At 30.8% G+C, this 27,080-nt stretch overlaps 1 protein-coding gene across 13 annotated transcripts in view; it reads left to right on the plus strand.

Annotated features, from left to right (window-relative positions):
- Positions 1–27,080, plus strand: part of LOC123261509 (mitogen-activated protein kinase-binding protein 1) — a 65,709-nt gene that overhangs the window by 30,018 nt on the left and 8,611 nt on the right. For 10 of the 13 annotated variants that reach the window (XM_044723122.1, XM_044723121.1, XM_044723126.1 and 7 more), the window contains 4 exons: positions 19,412–19,503; positions 23,200–23,422; positions 23,669–25,967; positions 26,961–26,965. In XM_044723122.1, the coding sequence (XP_044579057.1) occupies positions 19,412–19,503; positions 23,200–23,422; positions 23,669–25,967; positions 26,961–26,965 (2,619 nt within the window). Of the gene's footprint in view, positions 1–602; positions 909–19,411; positions 19,504–23,199; positions 23,423–23,668; positions 25,968–26,960; positions 26,966–27,080 lie in introns of those variants that run through there. The other 3 variants (XM_044723123.1, XM_044723128.1, XM_044723124.1) reach the window with 2 other exon arrangements.

Raw genomic sequence — 27,080 nt, forward strand, 5'->3', positions numbered from 1 at the left:
ATATTAAAATTATTTGAATCAAGAATAAATATATTCAACGCAAACTAAAAAAAGATGACTTCACAATTTTCTAATCGTTCATGTAAGAGTTATTTACTTAATTCAAGAGTAATTCTTTTTTTTTCAATTGAGAAACAGAATAATTTCGAGCGAAGAGTAGAGAATTCAGAGCAAAAATTTTATTGTTTCGAAACATCCGTTTTTTCTGTATAGCGTAATTCGTAAAAATTAGTCTTGATTTCTGCCAATCATTATTTCTCTATAACAAAAAAGTCTTTAAATAACTTTTTTGTTTCAATAATTTTAGTAATAAAAATGTTTTAATAAATAACCTCCGGCAAAAGATTTCAACTTGGTAGCCAAATTGGGATTAAATTCAGTAACTAAATATGAACCAGATTTGGAAGCTAAAGCATGAATTTTTAAAAAAGTATCAGCTAACGAATTTTGTTGAAAGATATAAAGTTCACTAATTATTAACTGTATATAGAAAGACATCACATATAAACGAGCTGTGCATGCAGCAATCGGCAGTTTACAGATTACTTATTTGAGAGAGTGGGGCAACATGTTAACAGAATGAGAGAAACCAAGTAGTTCAGTATGAAACTAGATGTCGTGTTGAATTCTTGCAGCGAAACTATTTTAACTTCTTTTAACGATAAATTAAGAAAATGTGTATATTTTTTTCTTTATCAAACAAATCGTTAATGGGTGTGATGTGAAACATAAAATGTTATGGAAAAATACTCAATTAAAAATCTTCGCAAAATTAGTGTCAATGTTAACAATGGTAAAAATTCTCAAACTTCGACTTCGCAATTATAACTTCTAATGATATGGCATTAATTGAAAAAAAACATAATACTCTGGGTTCGCGTGAAAAAGAAGGGATTCCAGCAAATCACGTATGTAGAAAAAAAAACTTTATCTCGAAAAAATAATATAGACAAAAACATTACAACAGTTGTACTATAACGACTCATACAAATGATGCAAATGTTTGAAGAAAACAAGGCCTGATATGAGCCTTGATAAAGATCCTACGCATTCTTCCGCCACACTTTATAGTTGATTTCGAGAGAAAGGTGATTATTTCTAGGATGTAGGCAGTGTTTGGCCCAATTCTCGTCTATCCTTTTCTGGCTCACGTTTACCGTGTCTATTGCGAATCAACATTAATGAAACTTGTCCTGTAGGGTTTTATATAAATAAGCACGACATACTCATTTGTGTGTAAAAACAAACAGTAAAATTTTACTTTTCATACAAAACAAAACGAAATTTATTACTTTTAAGTTCGATTGTTTTTATAGTATTTAGATATGAATTTTATTAAAAAATACTTCATGATAAGACTCAAAAATTATCTTTGCACGGAAAGACAATTATTTACATTTAAAGATAATGATTTACATTCAATAATTATTCATTGCTAATAAGTACAAATACTAATAGTAATATTTGATAAAAAATTACTAACATTTAATATTTATTAATTGCGGACATTTCAATTTAGCAAGTATGAAATTTTTTTAATAAATCATACTGAAAAATATCGAAAAAATATAATGATTTAGAGGAATGCCAACTTGGTTATTAGTTACAAACTTGTCGTCTAATAATCATTTTCTTATTAAATCGACAAATATACTGAGTCTCAAACAATTTCCTCTTTTTAGCTATACTTTTTGGTGTTTTATACCAAGCAGTCCCCCATAAGCTTTCTATTTGTTAAATTTATTAAATTTATCAGTTTAAGAATAATGAAAAAAAGGCAACTCTAAATATAAAGAACAATCTGAATTTTATGGCAAATAATTATAACTATAAAACCTAAACTATCACATAACTAAAGATAATTTCTGCCTTTCTAAAAACCATTAGTTAAAAATTTATTAATAGTTTAAGATAAACAAATGTTGCAAATATCGAAATTCCATTTTTGTGTTTTATTTCAAATTAATTTTTATGTATGCTAATAAAATCCATGAAACAAAATTGAATTAATTATCTAAAATAGAGAAAATTTCATCATAACACGGAATCTTATTGAATTTTAATAAATCTTAATACATTTATTTTCTAAGCGACTACTTTAAAAAAAAAAAAAAAAAAAAAAAAAAATAAAAACAAAACAGAATTCTTTAATTTACAATAACTCTTAAACGAATCACCTAATTTCAATCAAATAGGAATATTCAGCAAACATTACAGTTGATTCAATTTTGATTAAAAATTGAATTTACCAATTCATTTTAAATTCTTTAAGAATTTAAATTCCGTAAACTTTTTCGAGTATGTCGAAAATTAGATCTCGATGAATCAATTCGCCAACACTCACGCACACACATTTAAGCATGACTCTCGAAATTATTAGCCCTTTAACGGTGAAGATAAAATAACTATAGTAGTTGTAGACCGGAGTAGGAAATGCGTACAACGATTGACAGGTCGCAAAGAGGACAAAAGCGTTAAAAGGTTTAAGTAGATTCAATTTTCAACTATTATATCAGAAATAAATACATATATAGTCGTGTCTATTAATTCGAGTAGATTTTCAAACTTAGGGATCAATCATTATCGGTAAATTTGGCGGTTTCTAAACTTTAAATTTATAAAGAAAAAAGCTAAATCTTGCCATTTGTAAAATTAACTAAACGTAAATAACAATATTATTTCAATAAGATATATGTAAATAATGTTAAAAATTATTGATGCATGTAGTAAAAATAGACAAAAAAAATCCATCTGTAAAAAAGAAAATTCTTAAATAAAATCATCTGTAAAATGAGCAATTCAAAAAGTCAACATAAACAAAATATCGCTAGTCTAAAAATAACCGAATTGAAACAAGAGAATTATTAAAATTTTTCAAAATTGAATTATAACGAAAGGAAAATCTTTATTTTAAAAAAATTTTTTATTTAAAATAAGGATATCGTAAATATTAACACTCGTAAAATAAGTAGTTTGTGAACTTGGCCATCCGAAAATCTAGCCACGGTAATTCAGCTAATTCTAAACTTGGTGATTTGTAAAGTTCTAAAGTTTTATCAATACTTGAATGAAACTTATTAACAATATTACCATGAAATACACAATTATCATATCTGATAAGAATATTTCGTTCATTGTTATTTGTTTTTATTAATCTTTAGTAAATATTAATTTTTCAATAACAATTACAAACACATAAAAATAAAATTTAATTGTAAAGAAGCTTTGAGGTTATAAGTATAAGCGAGAGTATCAGCAGTTAGCAAATTATGTCGAACCCTCGCAGTTTCGGAATTACTATGAAATCACAGCGAATTCACAGTGAAATCGTTTTCACCGTAAATCTACTGTGGGTTCACGGTAATTTCATAGTGAATTCACAGTGATTTTGTGCCATTTCGTCACTATGGTTTAGTGGTGGTATCACTGTAGATTCATGGTAGTCTCACAGAGATAACACCGTGAGTTCACAATAGTTCCACAGTGAATTCATAGTAATTTCACTGTGATTTCACCGTCGTTTTACCATGATTTAACCGTGACTTCAGAATGATCTGATAGTTGTAACACCGTTAGTTCATGATAGAGTTTCACTGTGAATTCATAGTAATTTCACTGTGAACTCATTGGGTCCGGGGTAAGAAAATTGTATATGATTAATATATAATTACATCTAATTTAAATATAATTATGTATAATGGTTTTGTGAATATATATAATCATGTATAATTATATATAACTATATATAATCATGTATAATTATACATAATTATATGTAATGGTTTTTGCGATTTCGAATAATTATATATGATTAATATATAATTATATGTAATAATATGAGATGGTTTTTGCAATTTCGAAAAATTATTTATGATTCTTATATAATTATATGTAACGAAAAAAATAGTCATTTATATAACATATGCAGGACTTGTAGTTCACACGAACATATTTTCTCGCGATGTTCTCTTAGGTCAATTGGTAGCAAGTCAGTCTTCCGAGTATGAGGTTCGCGGTTCGATTCCTGCTCCCGACAGATATTTTTTTTTTTTCATGGAAATAATTATATACAATTATTTTTACCCCGGTGAATTCACTGTGAATTCACCATAAATTCACTGTGGATTCATTGTGAATTCACCGTAAATTCACTGTGGATTCATTGTGAATTCACCGTAGATTCACTGTGGATTCATTGTAAATTCACAGTGGTACCACTCTAAACTCACAGCATTACCACTGTGAGATGACCATAAAACTACAGTAACCGAATGGCACAAAATTATGGTGATTTCACCGTAATTTCATCATGGTCGCACTATCTTTTTACTATAATCTCACTAAAATTTCACTGTGATTTTACAGTGATTCCGAAACCGCGAGGGAAGCCAGTCGAAGTGACGATGGTATATAATACATACAACCAACAACAGTCGCGACAGCGCACACAAAATTGATCTATTTTCTACCTGAGATATTTTTTACATTCAGTCTTACTTAATTTCTCCGTTTTTAATTTTGACGCTACCAAAAAAATTAGTTTTCTTACAATTTCTTTTAAACTTTAAAATACCCGACCAGAAATTTAAGTTCGGCGGTGGTTCATTTCGAATTAGGCATGCCGAATTCCAAGCTCGCGCCGAACCAGGAAGCCAAAGTTGGCCCACGTCCCGGAAGTAACGCAGTCGCGAGTTTGGGCCTAACTTGGCTTCCAACTTAGTCGGTGGTTTGGAAACCACACTTGCTGGTACCTATGTAAGCCTCATTCGGTCCGAATTTGGCTACCTAACTAGGTAGCAATTCAGAAACTAAATTCGCACGGAAGAATCCAAATTGAATACTTTTTTTGTTTTTAGCTATTTTTATTATAAAGCAAAAATTAATAATACTGAATGCTTATTTTTTTTAATTTAATTTAAAATTTTAAATATAAATATCGACTTTAGGACAAAATTTTTTAAATATTAAGTAAATAAAAAAATTTTTTTTTTTTTATTTAGTATTATTTTTTTTATATTTTCGGTCATTTTTTCGCTTTTCAGGGTTTTTCTTACTATGAAGAAGTTTTTTTTGATTGGTCGATTTTATGGGTCATAGGGGAAGGAGATGATGGAGTTAGATACATTAGTCACACACAATACTTAAATTTACCTCACACTCACCTTAAGAATAATTATAACTAATAATTATTAATTATTAAAAATTTTACATGTCGAACGCGAGACTCGAACACTGTACCCGACGCACGAGAGCCCTATACCATACCGCGACGCTACGCCGATGATGAACGACCTCTTGCCTCAAGATACTTATAAGCCGGACACTTCGGCAAACATTCGGTTACCGTTGCAACGGTCGAGTTAGGAATTCCGATATTATACCTAAGTGAGGACTTGCCACAGCCTTACCTAGTCAAGTTTCATTTTGATAGACCAAGCTTCAGAATACCTTTAGTTACTGTTCGGTAAGCTTTTGGTTACCGTTATCTCGTATCAGTTTGGCAATTCATGGCGTACCGAACTTAGGCATTGCCACTGTTTTGCCTAAAGAAGCTCGATCGTAGTGTGCTAAGCGTTTCGGTAAACCTTTGGTTACCGTTATTTCATAACAATTTGGCAACCCATGACATACCGAACTTAGGCACTTCCACAGTTTTGCCTAAAGAAGCTCGATCGTGGTATGCCAAGTTTCGGTAAACCTTTGGTTACCGTTATTTCATAACAGTTTGGCAATCCATGACATGCCGAACTTAGGTATTCCCACAGGTTTGCCTAAGTGAGCCCGAGCTTGGTGAACCAAACTTCGGTAAACCTTTGGTTACCGTTATTTCGTACCAATTAGGCAATCCATGATATGCCGAACTTAGGCAGTGCCAAACTATTACGAGATTACATCGAATGTGGAATTCTTTTGGCATACCAACGTTCGGCTTGCCTAATTTAAAACAAATAAGATCCGAATTGGGCTAGCCTAAGTTCGGAAAGCCAACTTCGCCCCGAACTGATTTTTCGGCATGCCTCACTAAAATTCTAGTCGGGTACATACTGTTATATGTGTCCTTTATAAGTACGTAGTTATTTTTTCAAAATTTATCCATAAACACCATTAAAAGTATAATAAATGTACAAGCCCCATCCTGATCCATGTTGAAGCGAATATTTCATTAAATGACAACAGTAATTTTCTTACAATTGTTTTGAAAAACTGAAAATTATTTACTGAAAAGTATAATAAACATCTTTTTGTAAAAATTGATGACAAACGGTATTCGCTTAGTTCAAAAATATTGGAAGTGACCTACTTTCGACGATTTTTATTTTTCAACTCATAACTTAACAAGTTAAAGATGATAATTTAGCAATGTTGCACTGCGCGAAAATTTTGATATACCGTTAATGCTCAATACATTTTTTTTAATTTCGTAAACGACTTCTTTTATCAACAAATCTACCATTATCGAGTCATTCTTCATCAATTGTTCAATAGAAGTACCGCGAAAAATCTCGTAAAATATTAAAATGCCAAATAGAAAATACCTTTCTGAATTAAATTCAGAATGCAATTCCGCTAAATCCGAGAATCGACACAATCAAATTATCCGGAGACACGGTAATATCTTGCGCTTCGTATTCTTCTATACATTGTTGTATTTTTTCGCATGTAAAAGGAAAGAGCACATTGCTCTTAATTAGTTTTTATTGTATTTACAGTAATTTACATAAGGAAATATTTTTTTAAAAGTTAAGCACAGCTGTTCTAGTGCGTCTTTAATGACCTACAGACTTACAATTTGACATAAAAGCTAAATATACAACCATTTTTGAATTTTTAGACTTAATATTTGACGTAATTTTTCTTGAAATTACAATGGTGTTCGCTGAAAAGAAAAATTTGAAAAAATCAATTCTTAGAGAACGCGTAGACATGTAATATAATTATCTTGTATTAAAGTTTTAAATTATAAATAAAAAAATTAATTAATATGTACATAATCATATTCTAGTTCTACTTGCCTATCGTTGTTACTTATCGACACGATAATTCAAATGATAAAACGGTTATATATCAAATATTAACCTAAATTTAAAAGCGTTATAAATAAAATACTAATCAAAATAAAGAGTCCTTTCTCGTATTAAAATAACGTGATGTATGGCTAGTTTGAGACTCAAGGAAAAAATTAAAGTCTCTATCAATGAAATTTATTAAATTATTCATTCCTTTAACACTGTTTTAATTGTGATGTTCGTTTATTTCTTTCAAGAAAACAATATCAATAATAATGTCAGTACCATTAAAATCACATGGTTAAGAATTATGAAATTCCATTTAATTTTACGTGGACAAAGTGGTAAATATAAAGAATAAAGTTATCAAAAAAATTTTTAATTAAGAAAATATAACCATGACTGAAAACTCATTTACGCCCACCCATAGCGGGTGTCTAATAGCTAGTTTTATCATGAATTTCTCTATCTTTATCTAAGTTGAAAATTATCTTACGTGTCGTGGTTAAAATTATAATATCTGGTATAACTATTTACAGATTATTTTGCATTATTGTATACTCATTTTCTAAACGATACCCTTGATTTATTTTACATATAAACAATCATTTTAAATCCTCTATAATAATTCATGTGAGTTGAGTTGTGCAAATCTGATCGAGTAATTTTGATATTTTATTTATTTTTTATTTTACTATATTAGTATTCGAATGATTCAAGATTTTTAAACTCTGTAACAAAAACTTCTTAATATATTAATATCAGTTAATAGGTCCTACACTGAATTGACTTAATTTACATAGTAGTATAGTATTTTTGAATTACTTTCTGTAATTTTTGAGCCCCGAAGAAATAAAAAGTCTTAATATAAAGATTTCTCATAGATTAATTTATTTTGTAGATTTATTATTCTGTTTGTCAAAAATTCAAAATATTTTGGAGTGATTCCATAATGTTTTAAGATCAATCTAATAATTTTCTGATTGTTCAAGTATTATAACATAATAATGACAAACAGAACCTTGTATTGCTTTTTTTACCAGCCTAGTCACTTCTTGCGTCATCAGTTCCTCTTTTCTGTTCACGGAGTCAGACAATATGGATAATATATGTACAATAATATATGCAGCTATAAAGTTTGTAATATTAATTAACAAGACGCCAGAAGACAAGGTTGTATAATTATCTTGAGAATAGCTGCGACTCTTTTTATTCAAATTACCATATTATCAATAATTAATAATAATCAACGATGTGTTTGTAGGTCGAATTTTATTTATTTATTAAATCTATTAGTGTGACACATTTGATTTTTCTCTTTAGCCGAATTTCGTAAAATAACATGCGTTTTTCCAATAATTTTTCGTTGTTTAACACTGTTAGATCATCTCTTCATAAGATCTACTCACTGCATGCTGACGTATCCATATTTTCCACCTACGTATATCGCTCAAGAGCGCATATCGAATGAGCTACTTAGATGCAACCTACGTTAAATATTTTTGTAAAGGCGATAATATGAATCTTAAATACTCTATGAATTTAACTTTCTTTTTCAAGAATTTATACCAACATGCCAGCAATACTCAACAATTAAACTTTGATATCTTATTATGTTGAAGAGAATAACTTTTATAGATGTTTGAAAATCCAAAATTTAATTTACGTAAATCTTAATTTATTCTCTTCAAATTAAAATATCAGAAGGTTATTACAAAAAAACATTGATTTGATAATACTTAGATAGGAGTATCTTTTGAAGTAATTGATCGATCTTGAAATCGATAAAATATTAAAATATTTCGACATCAATGGATCTGAAAGATATTTCGAAAAAAACTCTTTATTTAAAAATTTTAATTTTAAGAATATCTCTTGAGAAAATGAAATGTAATTAGTTATGGTCCAGTTGGCGGCATATACGTTTTAACACAGGAAAAAGATCATTTTAAAAAAGATATTTATGCTTCTACTAAAGACATGATAAGCATCAAATTTTTTCTGAATTTTTTTCTAATTCTTGAAAAACTTTGGGGTGGCTGGAGGGGTAGTTCCGGGGCATCTAAGAGCCTGGTGATTTTTTATATTGTGTGAGGGTGTTGTAGGAAGATTACAAAAAATCGCCAGCTTCAAAGGACCCTCGGAAGGATTTTTTCTGAATTTTTTTCTAATTCTTAAAAAACTTTGGGGTGGCTGGAGGGGTAGTTCCGGGGCAGCTAACGGCCTGGTGATTTTTTATATTGTGTGAGGGTGTTGTGGGAGTCTTACAAAAAATCGCCAGCTTCAAAGGGACCTCGGAAGGATTTTTTACAAATTTTTTTTTTATGTCATAAGTGTTTGGGGTGGCTGAAGGGGTAATTCCGGGGCAGCTAATGGTCTGGTGATTTTTTATATTGTGTGAGGCTGTTGTAGGAGTCTTACAAAAAATCGCCAGCTTCAAAGGACCCTCGGAAGGATTTTTTACAAATTTTTTTTTTATGTCATAAGTGTTTGGGGTGGCTGAAGGGGTAGTTCCGGGGCAGCTAATGGTCTGGTGATTTTTTATATTGTGTGAGGCTGTTGTGGGAGTCTTACAAAAAATCGCCAGCTTCAAAGGACCCTCGGAAGGATTTTTTACAAATTTTTTTTTTATGTCATAAGTGTTTGGGGTGGCTGAAGGGGTAGTTCCGGGGCAGCTAACGGCCTGGTGATTTTTTATATTGTGTGAGGGTGTTGTAGGAAGATAACAAAAAATCGCCAGCTTCAAAGGGCCTTCGGAAGGATTTTTTCTGAATTTTTTTCTAATTCTTGAAAAACTTTGGGGTGGCTGGAGGGGTAGTTCCGGGGCAGCTAACGGCTTGATGATTTTTTATATTGTGTAAGGGTGTTGTGGGAGTCTTACAAAAAATCGCCAGCTTCAAAGGGACCTCGGAAGGATTTTTTACAAATTTTTTTTTTATGTCATAAGTGTTTGGGGTGGCTGAAGGGGTAGTTCCGGGGCAGCTAATGGCCTGGTGATTTTTTATATTGTGTGAGGCTGTTGTAGGAGTCTTACAAAAAATCGCCAGCTTCAAAGGGCCCTCGGAAGGATTTTTTCTGAATTTTTTTACAATGTCATAACCGTTTGGGGTAGCTGGAGGGGTAGTTTTTGTGTTTTGAGGAGCCATTCTATCATTTATAGGGCTCACTGTCTCTTCTTGAAACTGAAAAACCATTTTCAGTTTCAGGAGTAAAAAAATTTTTTTTTTGATTTTCGTTCATAAAAAAACGTTCGGAACTTCAGGTACATTCAAATCAAATAACCTTTTTCAATTTATTGAATACTCAATTTCACAGACAATACCAAAGAATTCTTTAATTATTAATGTAAGATATAAATTATTATAATATCGTAAAGTTGAAAGTGGAGTATAAAGTTTTGTGTAAAGTTTCATATTTAATAGGGATTTCCGAATAGTTTTTAATTGACGTACAAACTAACAGTATATGTATATGTAAACTATTTAAGTTTGATGCAACCGTGATTAACCAGTTTCACAATATTAATGTACACGGAAAAAAAATTGAAAGAATTTTTACTATTTCGCTATTGTAATTTTTATTAAATTAAATCGTAACGGTGGACGATACTTCTCATTTAGTAATTTTTACGATCTACTATTGTAAATTTTATCCAACAAACAAGGCTAGCAAGAAACTTAAAAAATCGAATAATATAGAGCAAATTATACAATATGTGTTTGTAAACTTTACAATTCAACTATTGTAAAAATTGACGGTCGGTTTTTTAAAAGAAATTTTAGGGAGGGAGAGAGATAGGAGGTTAGACTAGTGGTACCTCAGTCTCAAGCCGGCAACGGTATGAGATAGATCGTGTGTGAGGGCGTGTCTCTGTTTCATGTATTTTCTATATCATTTGTGCGCAAGCAGTATAAATAAATATGTGAAGTTGTTTATAAAAAGTAATAAATCGATAATTTAGTGTTTTTCATTGTGCCAAATTATTTATTTATAAATAAATATTGATAAACGCGAAAGGACGCCAAAACCTAGCCTCAAAATGGGTGATCATGGGAACGCTTCCCAGACCCCAGCTAATTCTTCCGGATTATCGCAAACACCGGATAAAAGTCCAGCTATTAAATACAATTCTAATTTATTAGACAACGAATTGTTTAAACAATATATTGAAACAGGTATGATTACTAAAAATGTTCGAAAGGCTAACAAACAAGCGACAGGGGTGCCCAATCTAAATCAACCCCGCAGCAGAACTTCTTCGATGTCCGACAGCGACCCGACAGATGGCGCCATGAACCACGACGGTGAGGAATTTTTAAAACCGCGCAAGCCCGCGAAGGTGAGACGCACATTTCAAACAGCTGGAACAAGTGTCAGTAATAAATTCGATCCACTCACGGAATCAGATCTTATAGACAGTGAAAATCTTTTAACTAATAAAAGAATCCATAATGGCAAGAGAAAATTAACTTCAAAATTAAATAAAAACAGCAATCAACAAACTAATAATCAAAATGACACAAGTGATCAAACGGAGCAAAACAAAAAACCTAAAGGCAGACCGCCTCCTATTTTTGCCAAAATCAATGGTATTAAAGAAACAATTACGCTACTCACTACTAATAATATCTCCAAAACAAGTTTCATAGTCCGTGAATTCGACGAAACATTTATAAGAATTTATCCTAATGACATTGCAACTTATGACTTATGTTTAAACATATTAAAAGAAAAGAAAACCGAATTCTTTACTTATACTCCCAGACACCTGAAGATAAAAACAATTGTCCTGAAAGGTGTACGTGGTGGCTACGATGAAAAGGATATCAGGGCAGCCCTAACCGAGCTTAACCTACAAGATGTCAACATAACTAAAGTTAGCAAGCTAATCTTTAACAAAAGCAAACCTGAGCTTTACCACTTTCTTGTCTCAGTGTCTCACGACAGCAAAACTGCTTCACTGACTCGTCTAAAAGCTTTATTATCGCAACCCATCAGATGGGAAAGATTAAGAAGACCTACAATCTTTATGTGCAAAAAATGCCAAAATACGGGACATTCAAGTTCTAACTGTCATATGGCCCCGACCTATGTTAAATGTGCAGGCGACCATGAAGCCAAAGACTGTACTTTACAGGCAGGCACTGATAAAAAGCTTCTTAAATTTACCAACTGCGATGAAATAGGTCATCCAGCCAGTTACAAGGGCTGTCCAACACTTAAATTTATGGCCAAACTCAAAGCTCAATATAAACAGCAACAAGAAGCCAAAAAGCAGAACATAGCTCAAGCAATTAACAACTACACCAGGCCAGACCAATCATACGTCAATATGCTCAACATTAACCAAAATAACAGCTTTCCACCTCTTCCGAGGCCGAAATTACCTCCCACAGGGACACATACATCAAGTCACGTGAAATCTACAGCACCGGTGGACATTAATTACTCCGATAACATCACAAACAACCTGGAATCACTTCTCAACGCTTTTAAAAACGATATCTTAAAAGAAATTAAGCAGCTTAATCGCAAAATTGACTCAAATACTAGAAAAATAAACATAATAATGTCTGCAATTGATCTGGATGAATAATGGCACAGCTGCATCCACCAAACTAAATACAACATTCAAAAAAAATTGTATTAATCACCGCATCAATACTGACTCCACACTGAGAAAACAGTTTGTTTGGCTCAAATGCGCAGATTTATTTGAAATAAATGAAAAATATATATTTAATGTTAACAAATTTCTTTTATTCAAATATATATTACTTCGAATCAAATACTACCTCGTTTTGGTTTATTTAACTGAATCGACTCATTTATTTCATTTAAATAAAGATTTGTTAACTATTAACAAATCTCACTTTAAGTAAATTACGCTTGGTGTCGCTACGGTCGCCACTGTTATTTCTCGACGTGATTTGTAAAAAATAAATAATGAAAATTAACTCAGTTTACAAATGTATTTTGTTTAATTTTTGTAGAAATAAATAAAATAAAAATATATATATATATGCTTAGATAAATATGTATTGAAATAGTTAACTATAATAGAAATTAATAATTATGATGCTGAAGTTAGCAGACAGCTGTCAATTTTTTTAATTTTTATTACAAATCAACGATAAAAAACATATTTTAATGCACTTGTAATTTTTTTTAATTTTTAGACTTGGAACTTTTTAATTTAAATTTTTTCATGATAATTTTATTATTATAAAAGTCCTAAAAATTGACAGATGTCTGTTAATTTATGAAAATTAAGTTAGCCGTCATCTAAAAATTTTTAGAATTTTTTTTGAAAAAATTGATACAAAAGAAATTTTTTAAAAAATTTCATTCGTAAAAAACTTGAAAAATTATAAGTGCAATTTTAAAAAAATATTTTCTAGATCTAATTTAATAAAAAAAAAAAAAAAAAAAAATTAAAAATTAAAAACGTCGACTAACTTTATAGTATTATTGTTAATTTCAGTATAATTAATAATTCCAAAAGAATTGCTCATTTAACCCCAAACGTTCGATATGTCTACTTTACTACTTTCCTAACCTAAAACTAAAAATCATTGCTTTGAGTATATTCAAACATACCATTTATTTATAGTTATCAAATCTGATTTGGTTGAAATATATCATTGTTAGCACCAAAGAAATATTTGTTAACTATAAACAAATCTGGATTTCATTCAAATATACTCTAACTTTGTCTCAAATAAATCAATTTATTTGTATCAAATAAATATTTCTTGTGATATTTAAATAAGAGATTTATTTATAGTTAACGAGCCTCATTTCATTTAAATGAACTGTTTTCTCAGTGCAGGGAGTACATCAACCTAGACTTTCTGTGGCGTTACCACCAATAGATACAACATCAAACTTCGAATTATCGAACGACTATTGGTGGCTATCGCGAGATCCAACTCACATTGATGAAAGAAGTAGAAGAATTCTGTAGGAGCACCAGCTCATTTAACTCTGCAGGCCAACTACAGTGACTTAAAAGTGCATTTAATTCTAATACAAAGTACAAACTATATTATTAAGTGTTTACTAATAACATAATACTGTAAAAATGTAAATATGTACATATGTATATATCTGTCCCCTTCAACCTTTCCCATCGTCCCACCTCCTTTACACTCACCCATTCCCTAAAATATTGTCAGATATGTTTTTTCATACCATAATTTTTGACATCTTAAAAACCTCATATGTTAACATAAAATGTTCTAATTTAACGCTATGTAATAAGAAAATTATATTATTTAATATTTATAACTAACGAGATCTACAGCTCGTAACCAGTTAGTACAAATTACACTAAGTATTGCTATATTAAAGTATTTTTAAGTAATTTTTATACTTATTGAAATTCTGTTATGTATTTTGAGAGAAATTAATAAACTTACTTTAAAAAAAAAAAAAAAAACTAATTGGTACCTATACAGTAACCGAAAAAAGAGATCGGAATTATCGTTCTATCCGGGGTTCGAACCCAGAACGCTTTGTTGGCAGCCAGGGACTCTCCCTCTACGCTATCTGAGGTAAACCAGCACCTAAGTCCTTTAACATCTACATAAACTCGGAGTCTAGCGCTGTGCACGGCCATCACTCACACCAATTGTGAAACATTCCAATTCAACTATTGTAAAATTTGTTATAGTTCTATTGGAAAGATACAGAGGCAGCACTGGAAATTTTAATATCTTACTTTTTACAATAGTAAGTTGTAAAATTTCATGAATAAATGGTAAAGTTTCTTCTAAAATATTTGAAAATTAATAGTAATAAAAGTATAGTCCAGCTTTACAATAGTTGTATCGTAAATTTTCCCAGAAATTTTTTTCCGTGTATGAGTAACTACTCATATTCAAAAAAACAGCATGCACAGCAGTACCCGTTTATGGCCAAAATATGATTTTTATTGCGATTCGTTGTTTAAACTTTTTTAACTTCCCGCTAAGAAAATCGAAGATTTTCAAAAATCGGGAAGTTGTTGGTTTTACCTAGTTTTACAAAAATCGAGTTTTTATCAGATTTCGACGTTTTAAGGTCTCAGGAAGTTTCCTGACTATCCCCACGATGGTGTCTGTATGTCTCTATGTATGTTCGTGTGTGTGTGTGTGTGGGTGTGTGTGTGTGTGTGTGTATGTAACATGCTTTTGAACGGCTTATTACACCGAAATTTCGGGTCTGATTAATTTGTGTTTAAAAGTATATCATAGAATTTGAAAAACTGCGTCGAATGCCGCCAACCGCGTGAAAATCGGTTGATTCATTCAAAAGTTACTGCGGTTTGAAAATTAAAAAAATAGTGTTTTATTAAACTTCTATTAGACTTTTGAGCTCGGAGAGCTCAAAACGACACGAAAATTTTATTTTTGGGCTCGAAAAGCTCAAAGACGTAAGTGCAATTTTTAATGCTTTTAATTACGAAAGTAGCGGGAAGTTGCAGGGATGGCCTTTAGGGTCAACTTTTTTGCTAATTTTTTTATGATAAGCATCGATCTTATCACAATAGAAATAAGTTTGCCATCAACATTTCCACACTGACTTTTGACAACTACACATGGATAATTAAGATTAGCGAATCAAATTATCTTCAATTATTGTACTTAAAGAAAAATGAAAAGAAAATATCGACCGTTTTCTAACGCAACTGCGTATCTAAAAAATGACAACTTTTGAGATGACTTAAAAAATTCGTTTTAAAAATTTAATGGTCGATAAAAAATAATGTTTATCAATAGTATTTTAACAAGAGCCATTCCGAAGAAATTAAAAAAAAATTTGAATTTTTACGTTTTTTTAAAATAACTTTAAAGCGTGCGGATAAATCATAATAAAATCATGTATACGTTGTTTGTGCTTAAAAAACTGCGTCGAATGCATTTTCAAAAATGAAAATCAAATGACGCACTCAAAAGTTATAGTTGTTTAATAAATACATTTTGAGCTCTTCAAGCTCAAAATTTCAAAACCGGTGCTTTGAGCTTGAAAAGCTCAAATATTAACCAAGGAATACATTTTAAGACGCCTCAAATTCAAACTTAGCGGAAAGTTCTAGGGTTGGCCTGCGCGGTGAACCGATTTCCAGATTTTTAACTTCCCGCTAAAAAAATTGAAAATTTTAAAAATCGAGTTTTTAACGGATGTTGACGTTTTGGGGTCCTAGGAAGCTTCCCCGAATGTTTCCGCGATGATGCCTGTATGTCTGTATGTATGTATGCTCTTCGAGCTCAAAAGTCTGATGTAAGTTTCATAGAACACTATTTTTTGAATTTTCAAACCGCAATAACTTTTGAACTAATCAACCGATTTTCACGCAATTGGTGGCATTCAACGCAGTTTTTTTGAGTTCTAAAAATAATCTTCAAATGTAGATTGATCAGATAGATAATTTCAAAGTAATTTTGAAAAAACTTTTTTTTCGAATTTTTCGACAACGATATCTGATAAGAACTGATATGATTAGTTTTTGGAATCGGTCGGTAAAGCTGTTTAAAAGTTATTCCAAAAAAACCACATTTGAAAAAAATTTTTTTTTTAGTTTTTTGGGGATTTCTCGGAATCTACCCGTTTAAACTGGTTCAAAATCGCAGTAAATCTAAGTTTAATGGTACTATTTGAAACGCATACATTCATACATACATACATTATCGCAGAAACATTCGGGGAAGTTTCTAGGTCATCAAAACGTCAAAATCCGTTGGAAACTCGATCTTTGAAAAACGGGGTAAAACCAATAACTTCCCAACTTTTGAAAATTTTCAATTTTCTTAGCGGGGAGTTAAAAAATATTTAATTAAACTTTGCTACACAAATTATTCCCACAAATATTTCTCACAATAAATATGCAAACTATTATTGACAAAGAATAGTTTTACAGAATAATTTTTAACATCAACATATATTTCCACGACTTGTCAAATTCCATTCATGAAATTATAGGGTCATTCCACCAAATAAGAACATTTTTACGGGGCGACCCTCGCGGATTATGTTTAAAATTTATGGAGGTGTTCTCTATAATAAGAAATAAATTCCCTACAAGTTTCAGCCCTTAACATGCCGCAGTTCTGGAGTTATGATTTTTTGAAATTTTGAAAAAAAATTTTTTATAACTTTTTTATTAATTTTTCTGAAGAAGGAAGCTTTTTTATTAAAATCCACGAAAAATCTTATCTTGTGGGAAAAATGCTCAGCTTTTGAATGAAAATATCCATTTTATTATAAACACATCAGAAGACCCTTTGAAATCCAATTAAAGTGGAAAAATTGATTTTTCTCGGTGTGCGGTGCAAGGTACATCCAATTTGACTTTTTTTTCAGAAAAATCAGAGTTTTTTACACAAAATATATGGTTTTCACGATGTGCATATTTTTTGTTTAATCGCAATTAAATTAAACATAAAATCTTTATAATTAAAATACTTTTATTTTGAACTTTTTCCGATGTTGATACAGTTTTAATAAGAGCATATCCAATTTCATCATTTATCGGTAAAAGTGTGCAATGTCTGTGTACCCTTTACCGTTTTTGATAAAAAATATCGTACGTCTAACACATTTTTTTTGTCTAAATAATCATCATTCGTTATGAAAGTAAAATCAACGCCTGTAAAATTCTTGATTGCCCAGGAATTGAAATCTTGTGGTGCCAGTATATGTTTTTTATTTTCCATTTGTAATGAAGCTCTAGCAGCATGTCGTTTTACTGGACCTACAAGCCCATCGCATGGTCCTTTGCCATGGGCAGTCGCAAAAAAATGCCACTCAACGATGATTCTAAAGTTAGCATAATATTAACATAAATTAGTAAATGTTTTTTTATTTTTAAATTGCTGAGGTGCTCCATCTGAGAAGTAAAAAATCCTTTCAATAACAGTAAATTTTTCTCTTAAAAAAGAAATCAATTGTTCTTGAAATAAATAAATTAAAACTGTGTCATGTTTAAGGCAATCTGAGATACCAACTAAGCCTAAATGCTTAATAGTATCATTTTCGTTTTAGTAAACCACCATTTGAAATATAGTAGCTTGGTCATTATTCCAATGATAGCCTTGAGCAGCTTCCTGCACAACAAACGCAATTTTCTACCAAGTTAAAAACTACCGCTAATTCACCACTCTTCAAATTTAATTTCGCATTAGGGAAAAACCGACTTTGTATTTTTACTATAAAGTCATGTTTTAAAAGTTTCTCAAGTTGCGTCGCTAAGGTATCAATAAAGTCATCGGAATCCGAAATAACGTTTACAATGGTACATCGATCGGTTGATGTCCACATTTTAAATTCGATTTCATTTACATCAAATTCTTTAAACGATGGATGAAAGTAATTAATGATTTCTTCATTGTTTGGACATCTATTACAACTTCTGAAGAAGCACGATTCCGTTGGATTATTACAAATCAATTTATTCAATAAATTTTTATAAATTGATTAAGTTTCCATAATCCAATCAGTATTTCTCGCAAATTTTGGAAAATTACATCCTAAATAAGAAAAATGGAATCGTAGTTGTGAACGCCATCTGCATTGTATAAACTCAATTTTTTAACGAGCAGTTTGAAATTTTAAATATTTAACAGAAAATTATTTTACTATCCCGAATAATCGTATAACGCTTAGCCGATATAACGTTTAATTTAATTGCGATTGAACAAAAAATATGCACATCGTGAAAACCATATATTTTGTGTAAAAAACTCTGATTTTTCAGAAAAAAAAGTCAAATTGGATGTACCTTGCACCGCACACCGAGAAAAATCAATTTTTCCACTTTAATTGGATTTCAAAAGGTCTTCTGATGTGTTTATGATAAAATGGATATTTTCATTCAAAAGCTGAGAATTTTTCCGACAAGATAAGATTTTTCATGGATTTTAATAAAAAAGTTTTCCTCATCAGAAAAATTAATAAAAAAGTTAAAAAAAATTTTTTTTCAAAATTTCAAAAAATCATAACTCCAGAACCGCTGCATATTAAGGGCTGAAACTTGTAGGGAATTTATTTCTTATTATAGAGAACACCTCCATAAATTTTAAACATAATCCGCGAGGGTCGCCCCGTAAAAATGTTCTTATTTGGTGGAATGACCCTATAGTCATTCAATTAATATTTTTCCCAAGTATTTGGACAATACAAAACTTTACAAAAAATAGGTCGTAAAGCTTAAAATGATGATAAATTTTTACACTATATTATGTATTTAATAATTGATACTCTAAATTTTGAACATTTCTTGAAATTTCGATACAGCAAAGCAGTTATTTAAATCTTTGAACTTGAACAAAATGAATAAAAATACTTAACAATAATTTAAATTAAGGAAATAAATATTTTAATTATGAATGATATTTCAAACAAAAATGTATTATTTGTTATAGATAAAATTAGAACGTGTTTTGGGTGTAACTGTATCGAGTAATGCAGCGTTGGATTGCGACAGTACTAGTGAACTAGTTGCTTATCCTGCAGGGTAAGCCCCGATTTATTTAATTTTTATAAAAAAAAACCAATAAAAGAATGAATAAAATTATGTAATAACTAAAGACACACTAGTATGAGATGCTCTTATATGCTTCTAATTCGGGAAGCCACGACAGTGCGCCTTTTAAGGGTTATCCATCCAACATACTATGTCAGTGCATTTCACATTATGAAGGAAATTGTAAACAAATAAAAGCAGTCATTATTTATTATTCTTTTTTCTTGTTCATTCTTTTATTCCAATGATTTTCTATAATTTTTTAAGATTATTTTTTTGATAACAATTTCTGTGCCATAACGAGAACTTGATCCTAAATTGTATTGTATGTAATCAAAACTCGTACCCAGCATTAAGACCGTATTCTACTTTAAAACTTAAAAAAAAAAAATCAATTTTTTTTCAATTTTCCAAAAATAAACATATTTTTAAATTGAGAGGTTATAATTGAGGATGGTTTTACTTGTATCACTGTAGAGTATTTTACAAGGGAGGGTGGGGAATTATTGTCTCTCCACTTTTTTCTCCGCAATATAGTCTCTCAACCCCGTCATTATAACTCTCAACCACTTTTTCGTCCCCACCCCCCTGCATGTCGGGATTTTTTCTTTCATGCCCGACACACATGTGCTGCGACTGTGGCCGACTTACGCGTTATAATCAGTACCTGCATTTGCATTACGGTCTTAAATAGTATGGAGGTACTTCTATAATGACATTTTACCTCCATAATTATATGGGAAAACCACAGAAAACCCGACCGGTACAGAGGCTGGCAATGAAACGCACATATTCTTAGTTTATAATCATTGAAAAATATTGGTGCGCACCGGAATCGAACCCTGGTCCCACTCTTTCGAAATACAGGTACCGAGCCGATTAGGCTATTGCCAACCTTTTTCATATTTTTAAATATTCTCTCTGAATTTTAAATCGATTGAGTCAGTTGAACTGTACTTTTCTGCGTCTCAAACAAAACTAAGTGGGCGCGCTATTGAAGTGTAGCTTTTAGCATATATTTAGAAATGTACATTTAAAAAATTCTAAACGTATTTATCTCAAAACTACTTTTTAACACCACTTGGTGATAAAATTTTCGAATCTACTAAACCGATTGTTCTGTAAACTTGTATCGACTGGCTGAAGTGGGATTATTTGAAAATTTTGATTTTTAATATTCTTTAATTTCTCACTGAAAATTAATAATTTTCAAAACTCAAGTTATTCAGATCTCGTTTTGAGATCCTAGGAATCTATCCTAAATATTTATGCAGTGTAACTATATTATAAATAATATATACTCTAGTGTCTGTATCTGTGTGCATGTGAGAGTGAGTTTATGTAAATTTTTCATAATTTTTCAACGGTGTGATCGATTCAAACATAGTATACGGCAATCCATAAGATCCCCCAAATTTAGATTTTTTGAAAATTTGAATCGGTTCGATTCAATAGATTTTGAGAAATCACAAAAATAAAATAATAACAAAAAACCGTGTGGTTTCGTGGGACACCAGATAGGAACGAAGTTCAGTCATCACGTAGATTATACATTAGACACTGTAAAGCCATCATACATAAAAATTTTACGCTTTTTTTAACATTACGGACGTTTTTTTGCCAGCTAGGGTACCCCTCCGCAACGCCCCATAAGGAACTTCATTCCAAAAAAAAATGTTTTTGACGTGATAACGTCTTATAAATTGATGAATACCGACAGCGCTCACGAAAAAATGTAACGTTCCGCCTGAGCCTGGGCGTGCAAGCGAGAGCGCGCAACAAACGATAGAGAAGCACGATCAAACAAACGATCGAGAGGCCCAAGCGTTGGCTTATGTCACATATATCTCTCTTTTCGCGTGACGTCAGAGCTAGCAGTTAGAACACTAGTCTATAACTAATTGTTCGTGATTATATTTAAACAAATTATTTAAATTAAATTTTCAAAAACTGTTAATAATATTTGAAAATTAAAAATTGATGTTTTTAACTAGTTTCAAAAAAATTTATGTCAAATTATATCAGATTATTATTGTTGATAATATTAATGATTGTTAATCAATATTATTAATTATAAATAAATAAATTAATAATAATTATAAACGATAAATTAATAATAAAATAATAATAAAAAATAATAAAATAATTAATATTAATTATAAATAATGGTAATTATATAAATTATCAATTTTTAATTAACAATGTATCAACAAGTCCATTTTTTTGTCAAAATAATTTTTAAATATTCAAAATTTTTTAATTTTTAAATACAAAATTTTTTAATTTTTAAATACAAAATAATGATAATTCAGTGATAATAATTCAATTCAATTCATAAAAGTATGCAATTTTTCATCAATGTTTTTTTATGACGTTATCACGTAAAACTATTGTCCGTAAACCGACTTTAAAGACAACCAATTTTTTTTTTTTTTTTTCAATTACTTCTGAGCTACTGAACCGATCAATTTTTAAACATCTTCAACTCTTTCTCTGAAAAAATACGTCGAATGTCGCAAACCACGTCAAAACGGTTAATCCATTCGTAAAACGTCGTAAACGAAAAATTTGTAAATAAGTGTTTTTTTCGCATGACTTCTAAATTTCTTTTCAGATCGTTTTTGAACTTTAATGGTGTTTTTATGTTTTAAAAACGCCAAAAATTTTTTCCAAATCTTACCTCAATATTTTTATTCATAATCATGAAAAATTCTTAAAAGCAGCGTTTTTTTTTATTTTTACAAATGCCCAAAGTAGAGTACTGCCTTCATTCTAGAATTTACAAGATCAACTATTTTTTTAATTCAAGCTAGTTTTTTAGAGAAAGAGAACGGATTAGATTTTGAAACCGGCCGATCAAATATTTAAGCGGTTTTTTTTTCAAACCTACACAACTGATTTAGTTAAAATCTTCAGAAAACCCAAGTTTCATAGAAACCTTTCACAATGTGTGTAGACATCTTTTTAGAAACGTCGAAATCAAATGAAAACTCGTTTTGCGAAAATCAGTCTGAAAATAATCAACTAAGTTCCCGAACTTTTATTCAATATTCATCGCAGAAAGTTGAGTAAAAAATTGCTTTTCTACGATATGAATCACTAATGACAACAATTATACCAACATTCGTAGGATATAAGAATGGTTGATATGAAAGTTACTTGCTTTCATCTGGAAAATGATTTAAATGTATTTACTGCATCGGCTGTTCTAGTATCGTTATAAAGAAACGAGGTGAGAGTGGAAGAGGTCGTGCGAAAAACTTCTGGCCTTATCCCTTCCTTTCTTACTTGACCTAGTGAGTTATTATTATCTTACTATCACAATGAGTTTTTCCTGTATCTTTTAATTTGCAAGTTATGAATAATTGATAATCTACATATCAGCACATTAACATAACTATTGGTAATATTATAAGATCATAAGATTATTAAACTTGATCAAATGATGAAAATTGTTCCCGAACCAGTTCTCTAGATATTCGAGACTATACTCAGTTAGCATGACGGAATTATGGTACGGTCTCATGGAGAAAGCCATTGCTGAATTATTTACTAGATTCATACTCTCAATATGTATAATAACTTTATTAAAAATAATCTCAGACGATTTCATTACCACCTTCTCACACTTTTTTTTTCATTTTTTAGCATTAAATTACAAATACTGAGTATTATGATTTTTTTTAGATGTACCGTAGTTTTGTTCAACCCTCGAAAAAATATCCAGGCGCATGTGTTGAATAGTTGCAAAAAAACTGTTACCTCACTGGCACTTGCTGGAGATGGTCGTCTTTTAGTCACTGGTGAATGCGGACATATGCCCAATGTACGAGTATGGGATATTTCTGATCGTCAAAACGCCATTCAGATTGCCGAGTTTTCCAGTCATAAATATGGAATTAATTGTGTTGTAAGTACTTTTTCATTCGAATACTATTAGATTTTTTGTTTTACCCTTTTTCACTTATACTAATAAATAAAATTGCTTAAGAATTGTTAGTTAGTAGTGTAATTTCAACCATGATTAAATTCTGTAAAAGTTTTCCAATTAAATAACAAAAAATAAAATTTCATTTAAATAATTTAAAAAAAAAAAAATTACGATACTTGTTTTTTATTAGAATAAATTTATCACGTATTAATATTCATGTTTCAGGCATTTTCACCAAGCAACAAATATGTTGTTTCTATTGGATCGCAGCATGATATGATAGTGAATGTCTGGGACTGGCGGAACAATGTAAAAGTAGCATCTAACAAAGTATCTAGCAAGGTGAAGGCCGTATCATTTGCTGAAAACGGGAGCTATTTTGTAACTGTTGGTAATCGACATGTTAAATTTTGGTATCTTGAATATACTCGAAACGCTAAGTATAAAGAACCAGTACCTCTTATGGGCCGATCGGCTATACTAGGTGAACAACGAAATAATGACTTTGTGGATGTAACATGCGGCCGCGGAGAGATGGCAGATTCTACTTACGCCATTACAAAAACTGGATTACTTTGTGAATTTAATAATCGGCGGCTCCTTGATAAGTGGGTCGAATTAAGAACAACCAGTGCAAATTGTATGGCCATAGGTGAAAAATTAATTTTTGTTGGATGTGCCGAAGGAATTATTAGATGCTTTAGTCCAGTAACACTTCAATTTATTACAACATTACCAAGAACTCACTATTTAGGGGTAGATGTAGCTTGTGGATTATCTATAAGTCATATGTCTCAGCATCCAGTAAATGCAAGATATCCAGATGCAATTGCTTTAGCTTTTGATGAATTAAATAACAAACTTACGTGCGTTTATAATGATCATAGCATTTATATTTGGGATATTCGAGATATCAAGCGTGTGGGAAAATCTCACTCTTTTCTCTTTCATTCAGCATGTATATGGGGCGTTGAAATGTATCCAACAAATAGTGAATTAATAAGTAACATGCCTTCAGATAGTTTTGTAACATGTTCAAGCGACGATACAATAAGAGTATGGAATTTAAAAAATGATTTTTCAACAAATCAAAAAGTTTACAGTCGTAATATTTATAGCAATGAATTATTAAAAGTGTTATACATTGATCCTGAATTGACATACTTAAAAGATTTAGATTTAGCTACCGCAGGATCAACAGATAAAAGTGATACCTCATATGATGGTCGTAATGGTGTTAGATCAATCAGAATAAGTCCAGATGGTGCACATATTGCTTCTGGAGATCGATCAGGTAATATTAGAATTCATGATGTAGCTACGTTAGATGAATTATGTCTTATAGAGGCTCATGATGCTGAAGTACTTTGCCTTGAATACTCAAAATATTCTCGAATTACTGATGGACCAAAATTACTAGCAAGTGCTTCAAGAGATCGATTAATACATGTTTTTAATGTTGATGAGGGTTATAATTTTCTCCAAACACTTGATGATCACAGTTCTTCAATTACGGCTGTTAGATTTTTCACAACGACTCAAAATGATAACATTCAAATGGTATCATGTGGCGCCGATAAAAGCATTATTTTTAGACAGTTGCAAATGACTCCAGGAAATCCACCACAATTTGTAAGAGATCACAATGCTCAAGGAAAAACCACGTTGTATGATATGGAAGTAGACTCTGGTCAAAAGCATGTTTTAACAGCTTGTCAGGATCGTAATATTCGAGTATATAATGTAGCCACTGGTAAACACAGCAAAACGTTCAAAGGTTCTATTGGTGAAGACGGGTCTTTAATAAAAGTTGTTTTGGATGCATCAGGAATATACGTTGCTACTTCATGTACAGACAAAACTTTATGTGTCTATGATTACTACAGTGGTGAATGTATGGCAACAATGTTAGGTCATTCAGAACTAGTTACAGGCCTCCGTTTTAGTCCAGATTGCCATCACTTAGTATCAGCCAGCGGCGATGGTTGTATATTTGTTTGGAGTATACCTCATGATATGGTAGTTACTATGCAAGCACGATTAACTCAACAGGCGATGCGTGCGGGTAAAAAACCCCAAAATTTACAAAATGGACTAGTAACACAGCTAGAAAATGAATCTTTTGGTCCACCATCACCTGAATTTTTCGGTTCAAATGTCAATTCAACTATACAAACTACTGCTATTGACTATCGTTTCAGTGTTGGTCAATTACCTCATTGGGCTAAAAAACAAATCAATACGGATACTAATACTGAAGAAAATATAACTTCAAGTGTCAGATCGGTTAGTGTAGATATGCCGAAAGGCCGATGGGCTCAACGTGTACAACAGACTGATGGAATTACTGTGAAATCAGTCTATGATAGTGATGAAATTATTCATTTTCCCCCTTCCAGAAGTACCATTGACTCTGAATGTGGAGGTGGTGGTACTGGAGGATCTAAAGATAGTTCTATTGACAGCGGAACTGAGACTAAATGCAGCAGTGATTATAGACGTGAACCCATTACTATAAAAAAAGTAAGTTATTTTCATGTATTTACGAAATAAATAAGAACCAATTTTACATATAGTAACATTAACGAGTTTCAAAGACTAAAAAAAGTATGTTTTATCTCATTTTCTTCTCATATATTAAATAAAGTATTTTATTTAAACTTTTACACATATCAAACATAAATTTTTGATACATCAAACATAAAAATGTTAGATAGTTTATGAAATTTTCTGGATAAAATTTAATAAATTCAGCCATTGAGACGTCGTTTCTTGAAAAATATATCAAACCAATCTCCTTCAAATTTTAGTACTTGTTTCGTCTAGCAGTAAAAATAATTTGTTAATTTTTGAACATATTTTATTTATAAGAACATTTGTTAACTAAAACTTTTATTATTAGAAAAACTTTAGCATTAGAAAATAATTTTAGGCCGTTTATGGTCATAAGCCTATTTTCTTTTCTTTAAGCTATTGAATATTCTTTTAAATAGTTTTCTCTTTAGAATTTGCTGTACCTCATTTAAAGCTAAACCTTTCAGTCTAAAATTTTAAATACTATCGTAAATTTAGGGATTGAGTATCCTTGAGTTTATTTTTTATTATCTTTTTATTGCATCTGACGACGAATATTTTTTCTAATCTGTGAGAAAATTTTTCTGTCAACCATGTGCATAACAGCTGTTCTCTAACTCACTCTCTCTACCTTCAAATTATTTCTTTACGCCTACAATTTTCATCTACCAATAATTTTGCACAAATAACGTTACCACACCTATCGACCCTTTCCTCATTACCTCAAACTGTAACCTCTGACTGTATCACTTCAAACAAAATTCTTCAGTCAGTCATCTACTCACAAGACAATTGCATCTATCTATTCATCGACTATATATCGACAATCTATCTATACATCGACTATCTATCGACAATCTATATATCTATCGACAACTTATCAATTTTCTATTAATCAGTAATTAATTTAAACATATCAAAAAGTGTGTAATTTTACATTATTAAGAAGTATTTATCAATAAATCGTTAAGAGTAAAAATTTACTTTTGTGTGTTTAAAGTCAACAATTTAATTGAAATATCCTCGCTCCAGTAAATTGTAGCTAGGAAATAAACAGTACTCA

This window comes from Cotesia glomerata, linkage group LG3 (assembly GCF_020080835.1).
Source record: "Cotesia glomerata isolate CgM1 linkage group LG3, MPM_Cglom_v2.3, whole genome shotgun sequence".
Classification (NCBI taxonomy): Eukaryota; Metazoa; Arthropoda; class Insecta; order Hymenoptera; family Braconidae; genus Cotesia; species Cotesia glomerata.